This window comes from Tyto alba, unplaced genomic scaffold, assembly GCF_018691265.1.
Source record: "Tyto alba isolate M040663 unplaced genomic scaffold, T.alba_DEE_v4.0 Super-Scaffold_28, whole genome shotgun sequence".
NCBI lineage: Eukaryota > Metazoa > Chordata > Aves > Strigiformes > Tytonidae > Tyto > Tyto alba.
This window is the reverse complement of record NW_024881302.1, coordinates 1,443,298-1,458,477: the sequence shown is the minus strand read 5'-3', so window position 1 is coordinate 1,458,477 and position 15,180 is coordinate 1,443,298. Positions and strand designations below refer to the sequence as shown.

The window sequence follows — 15,180 nt, the reverse complement described above, 5'->3', positions numbered from 1 at the left end:
TGTCCTCCCTCTGCACTGTCTGGTTTTGTTGAGGAGGCAGAGCCCAGCAATGGAAAGGGCTTTAATGCGGTGCTGATGACCTGGCAAGGGTCTCTACCTAGGCTGGGATAGGGGCTTGAGGAAAGGTAAAAGAACTCAAGATTCTCAGTCAGTTCTGCTATATTTGCAGCATTTTTTTTCCTCCTCTTTTGCTGTTAGTCACTGTCAGTGGGAACAGCAGGGTTCTATTACAGCTGTGCTGTCCATGAAACCAACCTACATTTGGATGGAAAGATGGGTCTGATCTGCTGACTGAGCCAGTGTCTAGTAAAAATTTACTTCTCAGTTCTGCTAACATGGTCTCATGCTGCCCAGAAGCTTGGTTATTGATACCAAAAGCACGATTACTCTGGAAATATCCTTAGCCCTGATTTTGATAACTACTTTGCTAGTCCAGGCCTTGAGCCATCTAAAATTGTGATAGCTTTAGAACACATGATCTCTTCGCTGCCAGTTGGTTTGGACTGGGCGGTTGTTGAGTTTTGTTGGGTTTTGGTTGGTTTGTTTTTTCTTTGTTCTACATTTGAGGAGAAATTAAATAACTTTCTGAAAGAACTGTCGTATTACAGCTGCATATTTAGGTCGGGGTTCTGAGGTGCTTGTCTCTCCTTCGTGCCCACCCAGCCCTTTCCCTTTACCCAAAGGCTCTTTTCACAAGTCTAAATCCTGCTAAGTCTTTTATTTGGATGCTGCCATCTTCAAACTTTTTTGGACTGTATCAGTACTGCAGCTTGAATTGTGCTGTGGACCATTAAGCTGCTTTTCTTGCTTTTAATGAGCGTATAGCATACGAGGGCCTCCCACCTACAGATGCTCTGACTCACATGAGCTTTGCTCCTGTGGGGTGTGTGCTGCCTTGCAAACTCACTTGCTAGATCAGAGATGTGTTATTATGAAAGCATGACTAGAGGTTGGGTACTTTGCTGGTTTGGTTCCATTTTGAAGAAGCGGTAAGGTGCTCCTGAGATGAACAACAGCAAATGTTTCACTTCTGCTTTCGGAGTGGACTGTAGCGCTTGGGGAACATGGGTGAGCTAGGATCTGGTGCTGTATTGGAGATTCCTTTTGCTTCAGGTGAACTGAGATCATGGAATTTGTTTTGTTTTTTTTTTTAAATCAGCAGAATCGGTGGTTTTGGGGAGCAGGTTCTGCCCTCCCAGCGTGCATTAACCCTATCGTAGAGGCGTTTCCATCGTTTCGAAACGAGCCACGTTAAATGTGTGTCCCTGCGGGTGGCTGGCAGGCCAGCCTGCTGGGACAGAGCGTGGTGGTGGCTGCCATGCCATCCTTCTCCGCCCGAAGGAGTCAGATCTCGCCTCCTTTCCAGCCTCATCGCATACCTAACTGTCCTTGGATCTCGCTGATGATCTCTCAGAATTCTGGATCTCGCTGATGATCTCTCAGAATTCTGGATCTCGCTGATGATTTCAGAATTCTGGATCTCGCTGATGATCTCTCAGAATTCTGGATCTCGCTGATGATCTCTCAGAATTCTGGATCTCGCTGATGATCTCAGAATTCTGGATCTCGCTGATGATCTCTCAGAATTCTGGATCTCGCTGATGATCTCTCAGAATTCTGGATCTCGCTGCTGATCTCTCAGAATTCTGGATCTCGCTGATGATCTCTCAGAATTCTGGATCTCGCCGATGATCTCTCAGAATTCTGGATCTCGCTGATGATCTCAGAATTCTGGATCTCGCTGATGATCTCTCAGAATTCTGGATCTCGCTGATGATCTCTCAGAATTCTCATTCTATGTATATAAAAGCTAATTCCTTGTGTACTCATATGGATGCAGTTTTCTTCCTTGCGGTTTATGGAGTAAGAACTTATTAATGGATGACTAACCTCTCGGTGTTGGAGACTCCTCGGTACGGTTTTGACAAGTTATCTGATTCTCCCTGAGGTACTCTTTGATGTTTTTGCTCCTTGATCTCCGTCCGCAAACGGCTCTGATCTGACGCGCTGGCATTGGCGTTGCCCGTGTTGGGTGCTGCACAAGCACCCAGTGAGAGATGGCGTCTGTCCTGAAAAACCTCTTGGTTTGAATTAACGTGCAAAAAGTATCTGAAATAGCTGAGTCAAAGGTGCTTCAATACGGAGATGGGGGAAACGAGACAATGTGTAGTGTCACAAATGTGCTCATAGCTAAGTTTGACAGGTTACCTGACAGTTAATGTCTCTTTTAGTAAGAATCAGGGATTTAAAAAAAAAAAAAAAAAAAAGAAAAAAACAAAAAACCAGAAACAAACCAAAAGCCCTGTAACACCCTCTGCACTGCAGGAGTCTTCTTGTGCAGTGACTAATGCTTGCTCTGTGGCAATAAGACTATCCTGCTGTTTTCTTTTGAATAAAATGAACGAATTCATAGTAGCATAAAAGCCCCATCTCTGCTGTCAGTTTAATTTTGGCAAGACCCCTTCTGAGAGCATATTCCTTAGTCTCTTGTAACATCTTTCTGAGTGGGAGCCAAGCTGAAGTCTTACCTGCTCTGGAACAAACAAATCTGTTCCCTTTGAACTGGCTGACATCTAAGATGCAGCCACTGAGCTGTTGCAGTTTTTGTACAAATGGGCTTTGACTGTGGCTCGCTGCAGGACACGGCCCCGTGCTCTATCAGCCAGTCTCTTTCGTCGTCATCTTTGTCATAGTTTAATCCTCTGTGTGTTTGGAAAGGATGTCTCTGCTAACACGAAGCAGATACTGGTGGAATTTCTGCTCATCAATTTCTATTTTAGGTCCCTGTATAATCTGTTCCTCTGAGGGAAGCTCTGAGAATGCGGCAATGGAGCGGAGCTGGTGCCGTGGGATGAAAGGCGGCACGATGGTGCCCTGGTTGCTCTTCGTCTGGATGAGCCTGACTTCCCACCTCGCAGCCGTTCGGCTAAACAGTTCAGCATCCGGCTAAGAGAGGGAAATCGTTCCTGCAAGGAGTCTTCAAGAGTCTCTTCTAGCTCGGTTGCCAACAGTGGTGAAGAAAGTGGGTCACCTTGCGCTTCAGGGCTACAACAGGATCAAAGGAGTTTGTGAAACCTCGGGAGCTCGTGGGGGTAGGGCGGGTGTGGGCAGTCGAGCTCTCATGGTTACGCTAACTAAAATAAATAAATCTTTCCCCTCTCTTCAGGGAATATTTGGGTTTGGAGAGTGCCTGGCGCTGCTGAAACAAGGCTTCTTTGCTGGAAGCCCGTTAGCTGAAAAAGGCTGGGAGATGTTTTCTACCCAGGAGAGGTGGCCGTTGCCTTGTGCCGCTGCTCGCTGCGGCTCCTGTGGCTCCGCTCGCCGGCAGCGGCTCCCTTGGGCTGCACGGTGACTCTCTGCCTCTCTTCTGCTCCCAGCCCAGCCTTTCGCCTGGGTTAGTGGTGCCGACAGTACAACAGAATTCAGCCCTGCGAATGGTTTGTTTAAAGTGGGGAATTAAAAAAAAAAAAAAAAAAAAAAAAAAATTTAAGCTTGAGTGAACTGCAAGGCGAAAGTCAGCTGCGTCGCCCCGACCCCCCGGCTGTGGCGTGGGAGCTCGATCGTTCCCTCTGCAATTTGCTGCCCCGCTGGCAGCTTCCCCCGGTGCTTGGTGGGTTTTGGTGGCCCTGCCTGCCCGAGCTCGCCGGCGGCTGCCTGCGGCGGGGTCCCTGCCTGCCACCCGGTGCTGGGGCCAGAGCTGGCAGCTTTGCCTCTGGGGTATCTCTTGTCGGCCCTGAATTTAGCTCCGGTCTGTGTTGTAGCCACACCTGGGTCGTTCTGTTGAAGATCACTTAAAAGTATTTCAACCGGTTTCCTCTTTCCTACTGAATGTGGTTTCTATATCCGTGCAGTAAGAGCAGGAAATTTGAGGTCATCAAGAGGCAGGGTTCTCCTGCAACTCTGCGGCGAGGAGCCGGCGCTGTTGCTCCCCAGGATGTTGCTCCTGGGTCGCGGAACACCCGAAAAGTTGCGTCTCCCCCCCATCCCCTGCTCTGCCTCGACTGTAGGGTGGGTAGTGGGGCTGCCCCTGCGCTGGGGGAGCGTGGGTGACATGGGACCTGCAGGGAGGGTGACGGCCAGGCTGGCTGTGGCCCTCCGTGGGGCTTTGGAAGGAGACAGACCTGGCAGCCCCGGGTCTGGGCTGGGGGGGGGGGAAGGTCCTGGTGCCAGGGCTGGGCCAGGGAAGGTGGGTAGCGGGAAGGGGCAGCCGGAGGAACGGTGTCTGGTCACACTTGCTGTTCTTGATGCAAGATGCTGTTCGCCCTCTTTGCTTCCCCCAGTGTCTGTGGTTACGAAGCGTTCGGATGCCGAGTGCAGTTGTCATGGCAAACCGAGGGAGCCGGAGCACGTGGGCCTCGCCTGCCGGCGGGGTGCCTGTCACAAATCGTTCCCAACAGGTACAAGAAAATCCTCGGATCTGCTCCACGCTGAGTCCTGGGGGTTGATCCTCGCTCTGTCCAAGCTTCAACCACAGTTTAGGTGATTACGCTTCACTGCGTTCCGCCAACGTTGCCCACGCCTGAATACTGCCAACTCGCTTAAAAGATGGGTAAAGGAAGTCCTCTTCTAGAAAATTAACTTAGCTCCTCACAGGGATGATCCAGCTCTAGGAGCTGAATGAAAAGCAGTTGTTAGCTTAGCACATAGCATCTCAAGCTGCTCTGCAGAGTTACCGGTTCCTCATTTTGTGCTTACAAGGTTTTTCAAGTATCTGTGCTGCTGGGGCACAGGGGAACGTGGTGACTGAGGGCAGAAACGCTCTCTTGTAGTCAGCGCTGGGAGCCAAGTGTTAGGTAATTGCAGGGAGGGCGTGCACACGTGTGTGCTGCATGGCACTGGGAGCATCCGTCCCTTCTTTAAGAGCTCGGTGGATTTTAATGTTAAATACCAGAATTAAGGTCTAAGCGTGGCTTCATCCTACTGGTTATTTTCCCTTCTCAAAAACCGGTCGACTCTGTGTATGCAGAACTGACCCAGATCTGTCCCTGCCTTCCAACAGACAATGGTGAGTCTGTATGAAGAGCCCTTGGAAATTTCCATCTGCACTCGAGCATTACGGTAGCAATTTGAAGTAAAACTGTTATGCAATATAGGATCCATACGTGGGCAGAGGTCAGCTAACCTGTGTTACTGCTACGAGCTGCAAATAATTCTGCAAGTTCTCATTCAGTAACAGTTGTGTAATCATTAAAACTATCAGTCTCCAAGATAAATACTGTAAAGATAAGGCAGTGTCAAATGAGTTGCCTTTGCCTTCTTTATTGCTTTTTAAAAGAGCTGACCACGGATGCTGGCTGTGCTGGGGTCTCTCCTTGCAGCAGCACCATTGTGCAGCACCAAACTACTTTGCTGATAACTTTTATAGACATGCAGTCGCAAGTCTGTCCTATAAAATGTACCAGCACTGATTCAACAGACTCCACAGATGCTCAAGTCCTGCACTTAAGCACTGTTAAATGTAAATGGCACTTGAGCATGTCCTTCAGTGTCTGCTTAGGTACTTGCTGGGGTTTGGGTGCTATGGTTTGTCTAGAAAAGCAGATGAAAGGTTGCAGATCTGTGTGATGAAGCGGAGAGAAACAGAATTAAACACTGAGGGGGACTGGATAAAATAGGAGTTTTCTGTCCAGGTAGATGGAGATGGGAAATGTTCTCTAGGGTTCCTAAAAAGGATCTTTTGAAGCTGTTGCTTGTTTTGTACCACTGTTTCCTGTACTAATTGACACAGTTGCTGTTGTCACTTATTTAACAAATGAGTGCAAGCACAAACAAGGACAAAAATAAGCGTCTGCTAATATGAGCAGATTTATCTGTTCTCTTCCCCACGCCTTTTCCCACGAGCGTAGTTTCTATCAAGCTTACTGAGTAAACCTTAGTGCCAAGTATTTAATCTTATCCGTGAGGGGCAAAGGGTGCTAAGAGCAGGGTGGTTTTCTTCCTATATTAGTGATGTCTCTAAACAAAAGGCAGGTGCTGGAGCAGCCTCTTCTCAGAATGACATAGGAGTAATGTTGGATTGGGATGTAGCTTAAAATAGGTCTGTAGCAACCACTTGCTGCGTGTTACAGAAAATGTATTACGCTCAAGAGTGATGAGGGCAGGAAAGTCACAGTTCGGGGTAAACACAAGAGAAGTCCAACACCACCTCTGCCAATTCGTGATGATAAATCTAGATCACATGTATTGGTGCTGTCAGCCTTTGACTGCACGGCAGCCCCGAGCGTGCCGAGGCGATGCTGTTCCCTTCGAGCCTCGGGGCCCCCCTCAGCCGGGAGCCCCTCGCTTTGCCCATGCTCCCCGCGCTGGTAGCCCGCCTTCTGACCCCCCGCCCCGCTGTCCTGCATGTTCCTCTGGCGCTTCCTCAGGGTAGCCCAGCTGAAAACTTTAGATAATTCCTACATGGGTAGTTTGTGTTTCGCCCTCCCGCACTGCCAGGGCTGGTCCTGCCCCTTTGCTGGGGTGATTTGGTGATGAGCCAAGTGATCACTCGGCATCGTTTGTCCATCAAGAGGTTCAGGTAGGTTTTATGTACCTGAGAGCGCTTTAGGAGCCACGGCTGAAAATAGCATCCTTATTTTACTGGTTTGGGTTTGTCCCTGATTTTGATGTTAACTTGAATTACATACAAGGATTGTTATTTTCCCTTGTAACTGTCCTTACACCAAGGCAGTGGTTAGAGAGCAGCAGCGTTCCCTGGATTCCAGGAAGAAAGGCAAGAAACTGCCAACCGAACTGTTTGGTCAGCGGCACATCAGCCGTGGCCCTGCAAAAAATGTTTCCTTTTCCCTAATCTTCCAAAAGAAATCAGTCAGTGTTTTGCACAGTGCTGAAATTTCCCGAGCTGGTTTCCTCTAGTGATTTTTCTGTGAGTCCTGAGTGGCAGACACGGGATGCCTGGGCAGTGCTGGCCGACACTGGGTGCGCAGCTGCTTGGCTGGAGCTCCTACGGATGGGGGAAACAAGTTCCCTCAAGATCGCACTTCTGTTTTGTTGTTTTGGTCCTGTACTTAGTAATAATTAAGTCCTTTGTTGCCTGAAGGCAGAGTATTTCCTCTAGAAGGCTCAAGCAAACATCCCTGCTCCCCGAACAAAAATGGTAAACGTTTAAAAGCCAAGGACGCGGAGTTAATCTTCACTGTGGGGCTGTGACCCTCCTGTGCTCCGAAGCCATCGCTCTGCTGGGAGACACCCGCAGCAGCGGGTCCGGGCGCGCTGGCATCGCCGTCGGCAGCGTTCCTGCCCCGTGCCCGGGGAGGGGGCCCTTCGGCTGCCTCTGCCCTGGCCGAGGGGTGGCAGAGCCCGGGGCTGGATCCTGGGCTGGCTCCCGGGGCTGGATCCTGGGGCTGGATCCGGGGCTGGATCCTGGGCTGGATCCTGGGGCTGGATCCCGGGGCTGGATCCTGGGCTGGCTCGCAGGTCTGGCTCCCGGGGCTGGCTCCCGGGGCTGGATCCTGGGTCTGGCTCTCGGGCTGACTCCCGGGGCTGGATCCCAGGGCTGTCTCCTGGGGCTGGTTCCCGGGCTGGATCCTGGGTCTGTTTCCCAGGCTGGATCCCGGGGCTGGATCCTGGGGCTGGTTCCCAGGCTGGATCCCGGGGCTGGATCCCGGGGCTGGATCCCGGGGCTGGATCCTGGGGCTAGCTCCCAGGGCTGACTCCCGGGCTGGCTCCCGGGGCAGCTCAGCCACCTCCCAGTACGCTGAGGCGGTGGCAGGGTCGCCGGTGCAGTGCCTTGAGCTGCTGCTGAGAAGGGCCAGATGAGATCTGGGTTTGTGTTAATGTTCATCTTATAATGAATGCCCTGAAAAATAAATGAAATCTGGGTTCCTTTTGCCCGAGGTAAGATGCCTCCCGACAAAACCCTCGTCTGGTGGTGCTGGGAGGCACGTGGTGACGGATGGATTCGGTGTGCCTGTTGGGAACTGGCTCCGGGTGACTGTGCTCTGTGAGCTGATGAGACTGAACCAGGTATTTTCCTGCTCCCCAGGTCCATGCAGGGGGTTCAGAGAGGAGCCCCAAAGACCAGCCAACCCCAGCATTCGCTCTCCAGTGATTTCTATAACCTGGATGCCAAGACCTTTTGTCTGTAGGAGCCAAGCTCTCGGGAGGGGAAACCGGTTGACAGAGGCTCATTTAGAGGTGCCTGTACTGGGATTCCCTCACAGCTCTTGCCTGACCCTTGTCTGTCGTGTGGCCAGCAACAGCCGTCCCTGGGACAGGCAAGTGGAAATTTCCTTCCCATTCCCAGTGTCTTGTGAAAACATCATAAAACATCCGTGACGTTCTTTACCCTTGCTTACAAGAAGGGGGGGGGGGGGGGGGAAAAATAATCAATAAGCCCCAATCCTTAATTACCCATTACAAACACGAAACGCTGCAGGCGATTGCTCAAGGAGGTGAAATGCCACAGTGCTCACCCCCCGCGGGGTGGGCTGCGTCCCCGCTCCAAGCCCAGACTTTCTGGGCGGTGATCCCTTACGGGCTGCGGCGGGGGCTCGAGGGGGTTTGGGTGGAAGCATTTGTGCAACATCGGCTTTCCGAGCTGCCGGGGGATCCCGTTGGCACCAGCAATCCCCCATTTACAAGCAGTGCAAGGGGGATGCGGGCCCCCCACTTCGGGAGCTCTGGGCAGGACGTGGGCTGAGGTTTAGGGGAGTCGGCTTTGCCTGTGGTTTGGGCAGGCTCCTTGGGGTAACTCGAGGCAAATCGGTCACTTTACCTCCTCTCCAGGGCCTGCAGGGAGAGGTTTAGTGATAGGTCTCTCCGTGCTGATGCTGTCTTTAAGGTTTTAAAGCCCCTTGAGCGTTACTGGCGTAACACAAGTTCAATCCCCTGTGTTTGCCTTGCCCAAAATTACCAACGTCACGCGGTTTGCGAAGGAGGCATCTGCCCTTCACACCTAACCCTGGGCACTGCTCCGAGTCCCGGGCTGGCTCCGTCAGCTTGCCCCCCCCATGTCAGCACGGTGCCTCTGGACACCCTTTCCCGGGGTGCAGCCTTCCCCCACACCCCCTTCCACACGTGTTTCGGGGCTCTCAGCCGTACTGTGCTGGGAAGGGCTCCGGTCTCTTGTGCTATACCTGGGCTTAGACTCGGCGATAGCTAAGCCTCGGCCAGGAGGGATTTTTCCCAAGGAACAGTTTTTCCTTCCCCAGAGCTAGGCCAGGCCTTTCCCAGGGCGTGCTGGCTCCGTGCGTGTCCCCGGGCACGCGATGCTCTGGCCCTTCTGGCACGTGGCACCTCTTGGCAGCACAAGCAGGTAAAAACCGCCCGGGGGAAGGCGGCCAGCTGGGCGTCACACAGGTGCCAGCACTCCGGGTGTCTCCAGGAAAGGAATCACAGCCCGAGCCTTGGCAGAAAACCCTAAACCAACAACAACACAACAACAAAAAAAAGAAAAAAAAAAAAAAAAAAAAAAAAACAAACAAACCCAAAGCCTTGAACCAAGGAATGGCAGTGATAAAGAGCTTTTATATTCCTGGGGGATGGCCTATCAGCTTTTATTGCCCCCTTTTTTTTTTTTTTAGCAATGCAAATCCAATCCATTTTTTAGAGCCTCCTGTCCACTACCTCTTCACACAGGTCCAGGGGAGCTTGCCAGCCTTGCAGCGGGACAAGCGGGGTGCTCCTTGGGGGTCCCTGTCCCTGCACCAGGACCCCTCCGAGACCTGAGCCTGGATCTCCAGCTTCTCAAGCCCCCTGCTCCGCAGCCTCTCCTCGCCCGTGCCCGCGGGGCCGGCTGCCGCCGGGACGCTGCCTGCCCCGCTCCAGCCCCGCTCATGGCCGCGGTCGAGCGCGGTGCCCCGCTAGTGAAGGAGGTGATGGACATGGACCTCCAGTCCAAGCCCCCGCGGCCCCACTGGTACGAGCTCTACGTCCAGCCCTGCGTGGCCGAGCTGCTGGGCAGCGCGCTCTTCATCTTCGTCGGCTGCCTCTCGGTGGTCGAGGACGTGGGGGGCACGGGGAGGCTGCAGCCCGCCCTGGCACACGGGCTGGCCGTGGGGCTCGCCGTCGCCGTCCTGGGAGACATCAGGTAAGGGGGGGGCCGGTACCCGGGGCTGCGTGCGCTCCCCACCGCGGGCGGCAGGGTCCCTGCGGCGGCACCCGCACGGTTTCCGCGCGCAGGCGCTGGCGCTCGCGTCTCCCCCCCGCGCTGCCTTTAGGGTGTTTCTTGCCCAAATATCGGTGACGGCAGCAGCGCTGAGCGGCCACCGGGCCTCTCGGTTAACAGTGGGGCTGCTTGGGTGGGGGGGAGCCCGTACCGCCTTGGGTTTGGGGGGGCGAGGGGGGGGGGGGTCGCTTGGCTTTTGATTGTAGCATTTTATTTTTAGCCCCACTTGATAAAAATGGTCAAAGCCGAAACAGCAGCATTCCTCTGGAAAGCTGAGACACTTCCTTTTAAAAGGATGTCAGAACGAAACATTTTGACCCCAGTGTGCTACTCCCTTGTGTATTTTCAGGTGAAAAACATGGATTCCATTTACAAATAGTTTCAATGCCTGAAAAGCAGCATTTAAACAAACCTGCTCGTTGGGAGAGGTGTTGTTTGACTCCAAGATACAGATTTATCCTGAAGGAAGAACCTGACATGGTCCCTGTGGAGTTTTGATCCCTTCCCTCCCGTCAGCCCCGCGCAGCCCAGGGCCGGGGTGGCCCCGGGATGTCCCCCCCGACGTGCTGGGTGGGGAGGGTGGCTCGGCCGGGCTCCGGTGTGGAGCCCTGGAGTCCAGAGCAAAGTGACTGATAGTTTATCAGCGCCTGATTAGGGGGGGGTAGCGCCGCGGGGTGAGGTTTGAGCAGCTGGGACTCGGTGTCCCAGGGTGCACGTGCCGGTGGAGCCGAGTGCGCCCCAAGCCCTCGGTGCAGTGAAGACATGGGGGGGGCTTTGTGGTGAGGGGCTGCAGAGGCGTCTCGGGGGTCCCCCCGTGAGCTCTGAAGGCAGGAGGAGCCAGCTCAGGGTCCTGCGCAGGGAGATGGTTTAGCCTGAAGTCAGGTTTTAGAGATTTGTGTCCAGGGAGGCTGGAGAGGAGCCTGGCCAGGCTGTGCCCGTGCCGAGGGGGTGCTCCGGCCGGGGTTCATTCGCTGACCCATCTCTCCTTTAGCTCCCGGACACCCACCCACCCCGGGGGGATTTGCAGCCAGAGCCCTGGCCAGCGGTGATATTTGCAAGCCCGAACACCACAACTTCTTGCTCTCGTATGATGGGTCTTTAATTACAGCTGAAGAATAAGCTGTGATTATAGTTCCTAGACACTCTGACTCATCGGCTTCACCAGCAATTATTATTAAGGCTGATTGGTTATGAAACTTGTTCATTAACACGTGTCTTGTGGTAATCTGTTTTAATTAGAAGGGATCTGAGTTTGTCTTGCACGTGGTCTCCAAGATGAATGATTTAGGTCTCGTAAGGAGGGGAGCGGTGGTTCCTGCCAGCCCCTCCTGGGGCGGTGGCGGGGGATGTGGGGAGACCTGTGTGCCTTTGCCTTTACATCGAGCAGAGCCAGATAAACCCCAAAAATCCCAGCAGGGTCCAGCAGCGCGGGAGGTGGCTTCAGCCTGGCCCAACAGCACTTGTCCCCTTCCCTGCCGTCCCGGGGACGTGTGTCCTGCCTGGCTGGGAACCAGCTCCACCAGTGCCTCCCCCCCTGCGCCCAGCAGCGGGGGTGGCTGCCACAGGGGCGTAACTGGGAATGACTTTCCTCCCTGAGTCTTTGCCCCCGGAGGGGCTGCTCCAGAGAGTGCTGGTGGCTATGGCCAGGCTGTGCTCTGCCACCAGAAGTGCTCTTTTTTAGCGGGGGGGACACACACGACAGTGGTGTAACCCCCACTGCACCAGGGCAGGGCTTTAGGGCACTCAGCCTGCAGCACCCTGCAACACCGGGAGAGACCCTTCTCCCCACACCTCCCCCGGCAGAGCTGCGGCAGCCCCTGGAAGCACCTGGGGGTCTCTGGAGCGGACCCCAAACTGGGGTTAAACCCCTCACTGATGCTTCTCTCTCCTCGGCAGCGGAGGCCACCTCAACCCCGCCGTGTCCGTGGCCATGTGGCTGGTCGGCGGGCTCAACATCACCATGCTCATTCCTTACTGGGTCTGCCAGCTCTGCGGCGGGATGATAGGAGCCGGCCTGGCCAAGGTACGGACACCTGGGGGGGGTCTCTTTAAGCAGGGACCATGCCGGGGTGCAGGGACTCCCCCTCCTCTGCCAGCGCTGGCCTGGCCAGCCCCAGGGGCCCCAGCAGCAGCGTGCGTGATGGGGAGGGCGAGGGGGGCTTGGTGCATCCCTCCAGCCCGTAATTAAGAGCTCTGCTTTCTGACGAGGCGGCAGGGCTCAGAGGCTCCCGCCTGGGCGTGGGGCTTGTCTGGTGCCCGGTTCCTCCTCCCGGGTCCGTCGCGCTCTGACGGGGTCCAGCAGAGCCGCACGGACGTGGCGATGCCGCCTCTGCCCGGCGCTCTGGGGCCTGGCTAATTAATTCTCGGCGGCAGCTGTTCTCCAGGGGTTTGCCGTGGCGTGCTAATGAGACCCAGAAGGATGCGCGGTGCCTCTGCAGCTCCAGCCGTTTTCACACACGGTATTTTCCTCTGCTTCTCCTTACAGGTTAATTCACGCTGGGTGCTGCCCGTTCCCAGCACCCTGCACCCCGGTGCGGCTTGGCCCCCCCAGAGCCCCTCAGCAGCCGGGAGAGCCGTGGCTGCCTCATTATCTCGGGGGAGACTAAGAGCCTTTGCTAATGAGGTTTTATATTTGCCAGGCGCTTAGGGCTGGCTTTCAGGAGGAAAGTGATGAGATTAGCTCCTCTTTAACCTGACGCTACGCCCGCCCACGCTGTCCCGACAGTGAGCACATATGCCCGGTAAAGCCCACAGTATGGAGCGTGGATTCACAAACAGGGCTTCCCCCCGTGCAGGCCGTGGCGGCGAGCGAGCGGTACGTGAACGCCAGCGGCGCCGCCTTCAGCAGCATCACGGCCGACGAGCAGATCCCCTCCGTCCTCATGGGCGAGATCGTCATGACCACCTTCCTCATCCTCGTGGCCTGCATGGGCGCCGTCAACGGGAAGACCAAGACCCCGCTGGCCCCGTTCTGCATCGGCTTCACGATCACGGTCAACGTCTTGGCGGGGTGAGCTCAGGGGTCCTCCCCGCCCCGTGCGCGCTCCCGTCGGCTCTCACCGGGCAGGGTGCCCCGAGCAGGGGGGTCAGGATGGGGCCGCCGGCTGCGGGGACGGTGCTGGTGCTCACAGCTCCCCGCGGTGCTGGCAGAGCAGAGGCACCAGCATCAGCCCTCCGCGGCTGCCGCGTCCTGCACCGGGGAGGAGGGAGCGGGGTGGGATGGGGGGGGATGTTCCCCCTTACCAGGGAAGCACCGGGGAGCCTGGCAAACGAGCCCACCGGCCCCCCCGGACACTTTGGGGGAGAGCTGTGGGGCGGGGGGAGAGGCCGTCGGCTCGAGCCCAGCGCGTGGCACTGGGGCCAGAGCAGCCTTGACAAGTCCCTGTTGCGGGCTGATAAAACCGAAGGGCCGCCCGGGAGGTGTTTGTCGTCGGGAGCCCTGAGCAAACAGGAGAGGGTTTGTCTGGAGCCGATCCCGGGCGCGGGTGCTGGAAACGCTGCCAAGCTCGGCCGCGGCGCGGGCGAGCGGCCTGGGTCTTGTGCCACTGCGCTCAGCTAACGAGCACACGCAATTACGAATGCTAATGGGTTGTTTAGTTAAGGCAGCGCCCCCTCTAGCGGGATTCCCAGCTCTTATTTAAACACTGCACAAACCTCGTGTGCAAATATTTATCTGTTGCAGTTTTCTTTAATCTGTAAACGCTATTGTCTCTCCTGCCCTGCTCCTACCTACGCGCGGCACAGAGCTTTCCCTGTTTAAAAGCCCGGCTCCCAGTAAGCCCCAAAATAGACTCAGCACCCGTGTTTCCACCCTGCGTGCCGGGTTTTTCCCCCGAGAGCTTGCAAAGCCGCAGCAGAGCAGCCGCTGGGCTCTGGGCATCATTACGCTGCAGAAGAAAATTGTCCCTGGGCATGGAGCAGCCGTGCCCGGATGGAGCCTGGGGCGGTCCGAACCCACCACCCACCCTGAGCAGGGCCAGACCCCCCCCCCTCCTGGCAGGGAGCCCTGGGAGGGGGACACTGCTGCCCCCCCCCCTCCCTGCACCCCCTCCCAGCTCTGTCCTGGCAGCGAGGGCGACAGGGCTGGTCTGGTGTCCCGCGGGGCTGATGCAGCCCCTGGGTTTCTCTTTCAGAGGTGGCGTGTCCGGAGCCTGCATGAATCCTGCCAGAGCCTTCGGGCCAGCGCTGGTAGCAAACTACTGGGACTATCACTGGGTTTACTGGGTAGGGCCCATGGTCGCTGCCCTCCTTGTCAGCGTGCTGGTGAGGTACGTGGTGCTGCAGCGGTGAGGAGAGCGGAGCCATGCGGGCTCCTTTCCTCGCCTCCGCCCCGCCGGGGGCTCTGCCCCCCGCCGCTTCCCTGCTCCCTGGGCCAAGGCTGCAAGCAGCCGCTTTGCCAGAGAGACCCCCAAGGGTCGAAGGCTCCTTCCCCTTCTCCTTCCCGTGAGGCCGGGGCGACAGCAAAGATCCAACCTGTGTCCAGATCCACGTGTTTGCTCCATCCGTGTCTTCTCGTGGGGCGAATCCAGGCTCGGGCTGGCGCTGGGCTGGCGCTGTGTCTCTGGGGCGGGTTTGCAGTGGCAAGAGCTCTAACCCCGCGTTTCTCCCTCTTTCACCTCCCCGAAGGCTCCTGCTCGGCGACCGGTCCACCCGCCTGTTCCTGAAGTGATGCCGGGCGCGGGGCCCCGTGCGCGCCGGCGTCGCTGCCCTGCCGCGGGCGGCCGGAGCGGCTCCGCACAGCGGGCACCAGGCCCCCCCGCCAGCCCACCTCCTCTCTCCAGGTCTCACAGGCAGCCCGTGCTGGGGAGATGGTTCACTTGATGCTGCGGGGATGACGGAGAGCCCAGCCCCGAGCTCTGCCAGCCCCGGCTGCGGGGACCGGCTGGCCGGGAGCATCCTCGGAGCCCCACCAGCACCCGCGAGGTCCCGGTGCCGCCTGGGCACAGCGTCCCTCCCACCCGGGCTGTCCCTGGGTGTCTGCGGTGCCAGGGAGCCCTGTGCCCGCCGGGGTGGGCGCCGCCACCCCGTGCCCAGGAGGGTGGGTGCGTGGCTGTGGCCGCCAGCCCGGTGCT

At 56.5% G+C, this 15,180-nt stretch overlaps 1 protein-coding gene across 1 annotated transcript; it reads left to right on the top strand.

Annotated features, from left to right (window-relative positions):
• Nucleotides 1–9,818: 9,818 nt before the first annotated feature.
• Nucleotides 9,819–14,874, top strand: AQP8 (aquaporin 8). The gene is made up of 5 exons (XM_042798768.1): nt 9,819–10,030; nt 12,005–12,131; nt 12,904–13,118; nt 14,242–14,376; nt 14,735–14,874. The coding sequence occupies exons 1-5, from the start codon at nt 9,819–9,821 to the stop codon at nt 14,775–14,777; spliced, it is 732 nt and encodes a 243-aa protein (XP_042654702.1). The 3' UTR covers nt 14,778–14,874.
• The last annotated feature ends 306 nt before the right edge of the window (nt 14,875–15,180 follow it).

What these genes read in the sequence shown, in the direction of transcription:
- AQP8 (XM_042798768.1), top strand. Translation starts at nt 9,819, where the DNA reads ATGGACATGGACCTCCAGTCCAAGCCCCCGCGGCCCCACTGGTACGAG. An exon ending in TAGGAGCCGGCCTGGCCAAG is followed by an intron (nt 12,132 to 12,903) that starts GTACGGACACCT and finishes CCCCCCGTGCAG; the next exon opens with GCCGTGGCGGCGAGCGAGCG. An exon ending in CTTGTCAGCGTGCTGGTGAG is followed by an intron (nt 14,377 to 14,734) that starts GTACGTGGTGCT and finishes ACCTCCCCGAAG; the next exon opens with GCTCCTGCTCGGCGACCGGT.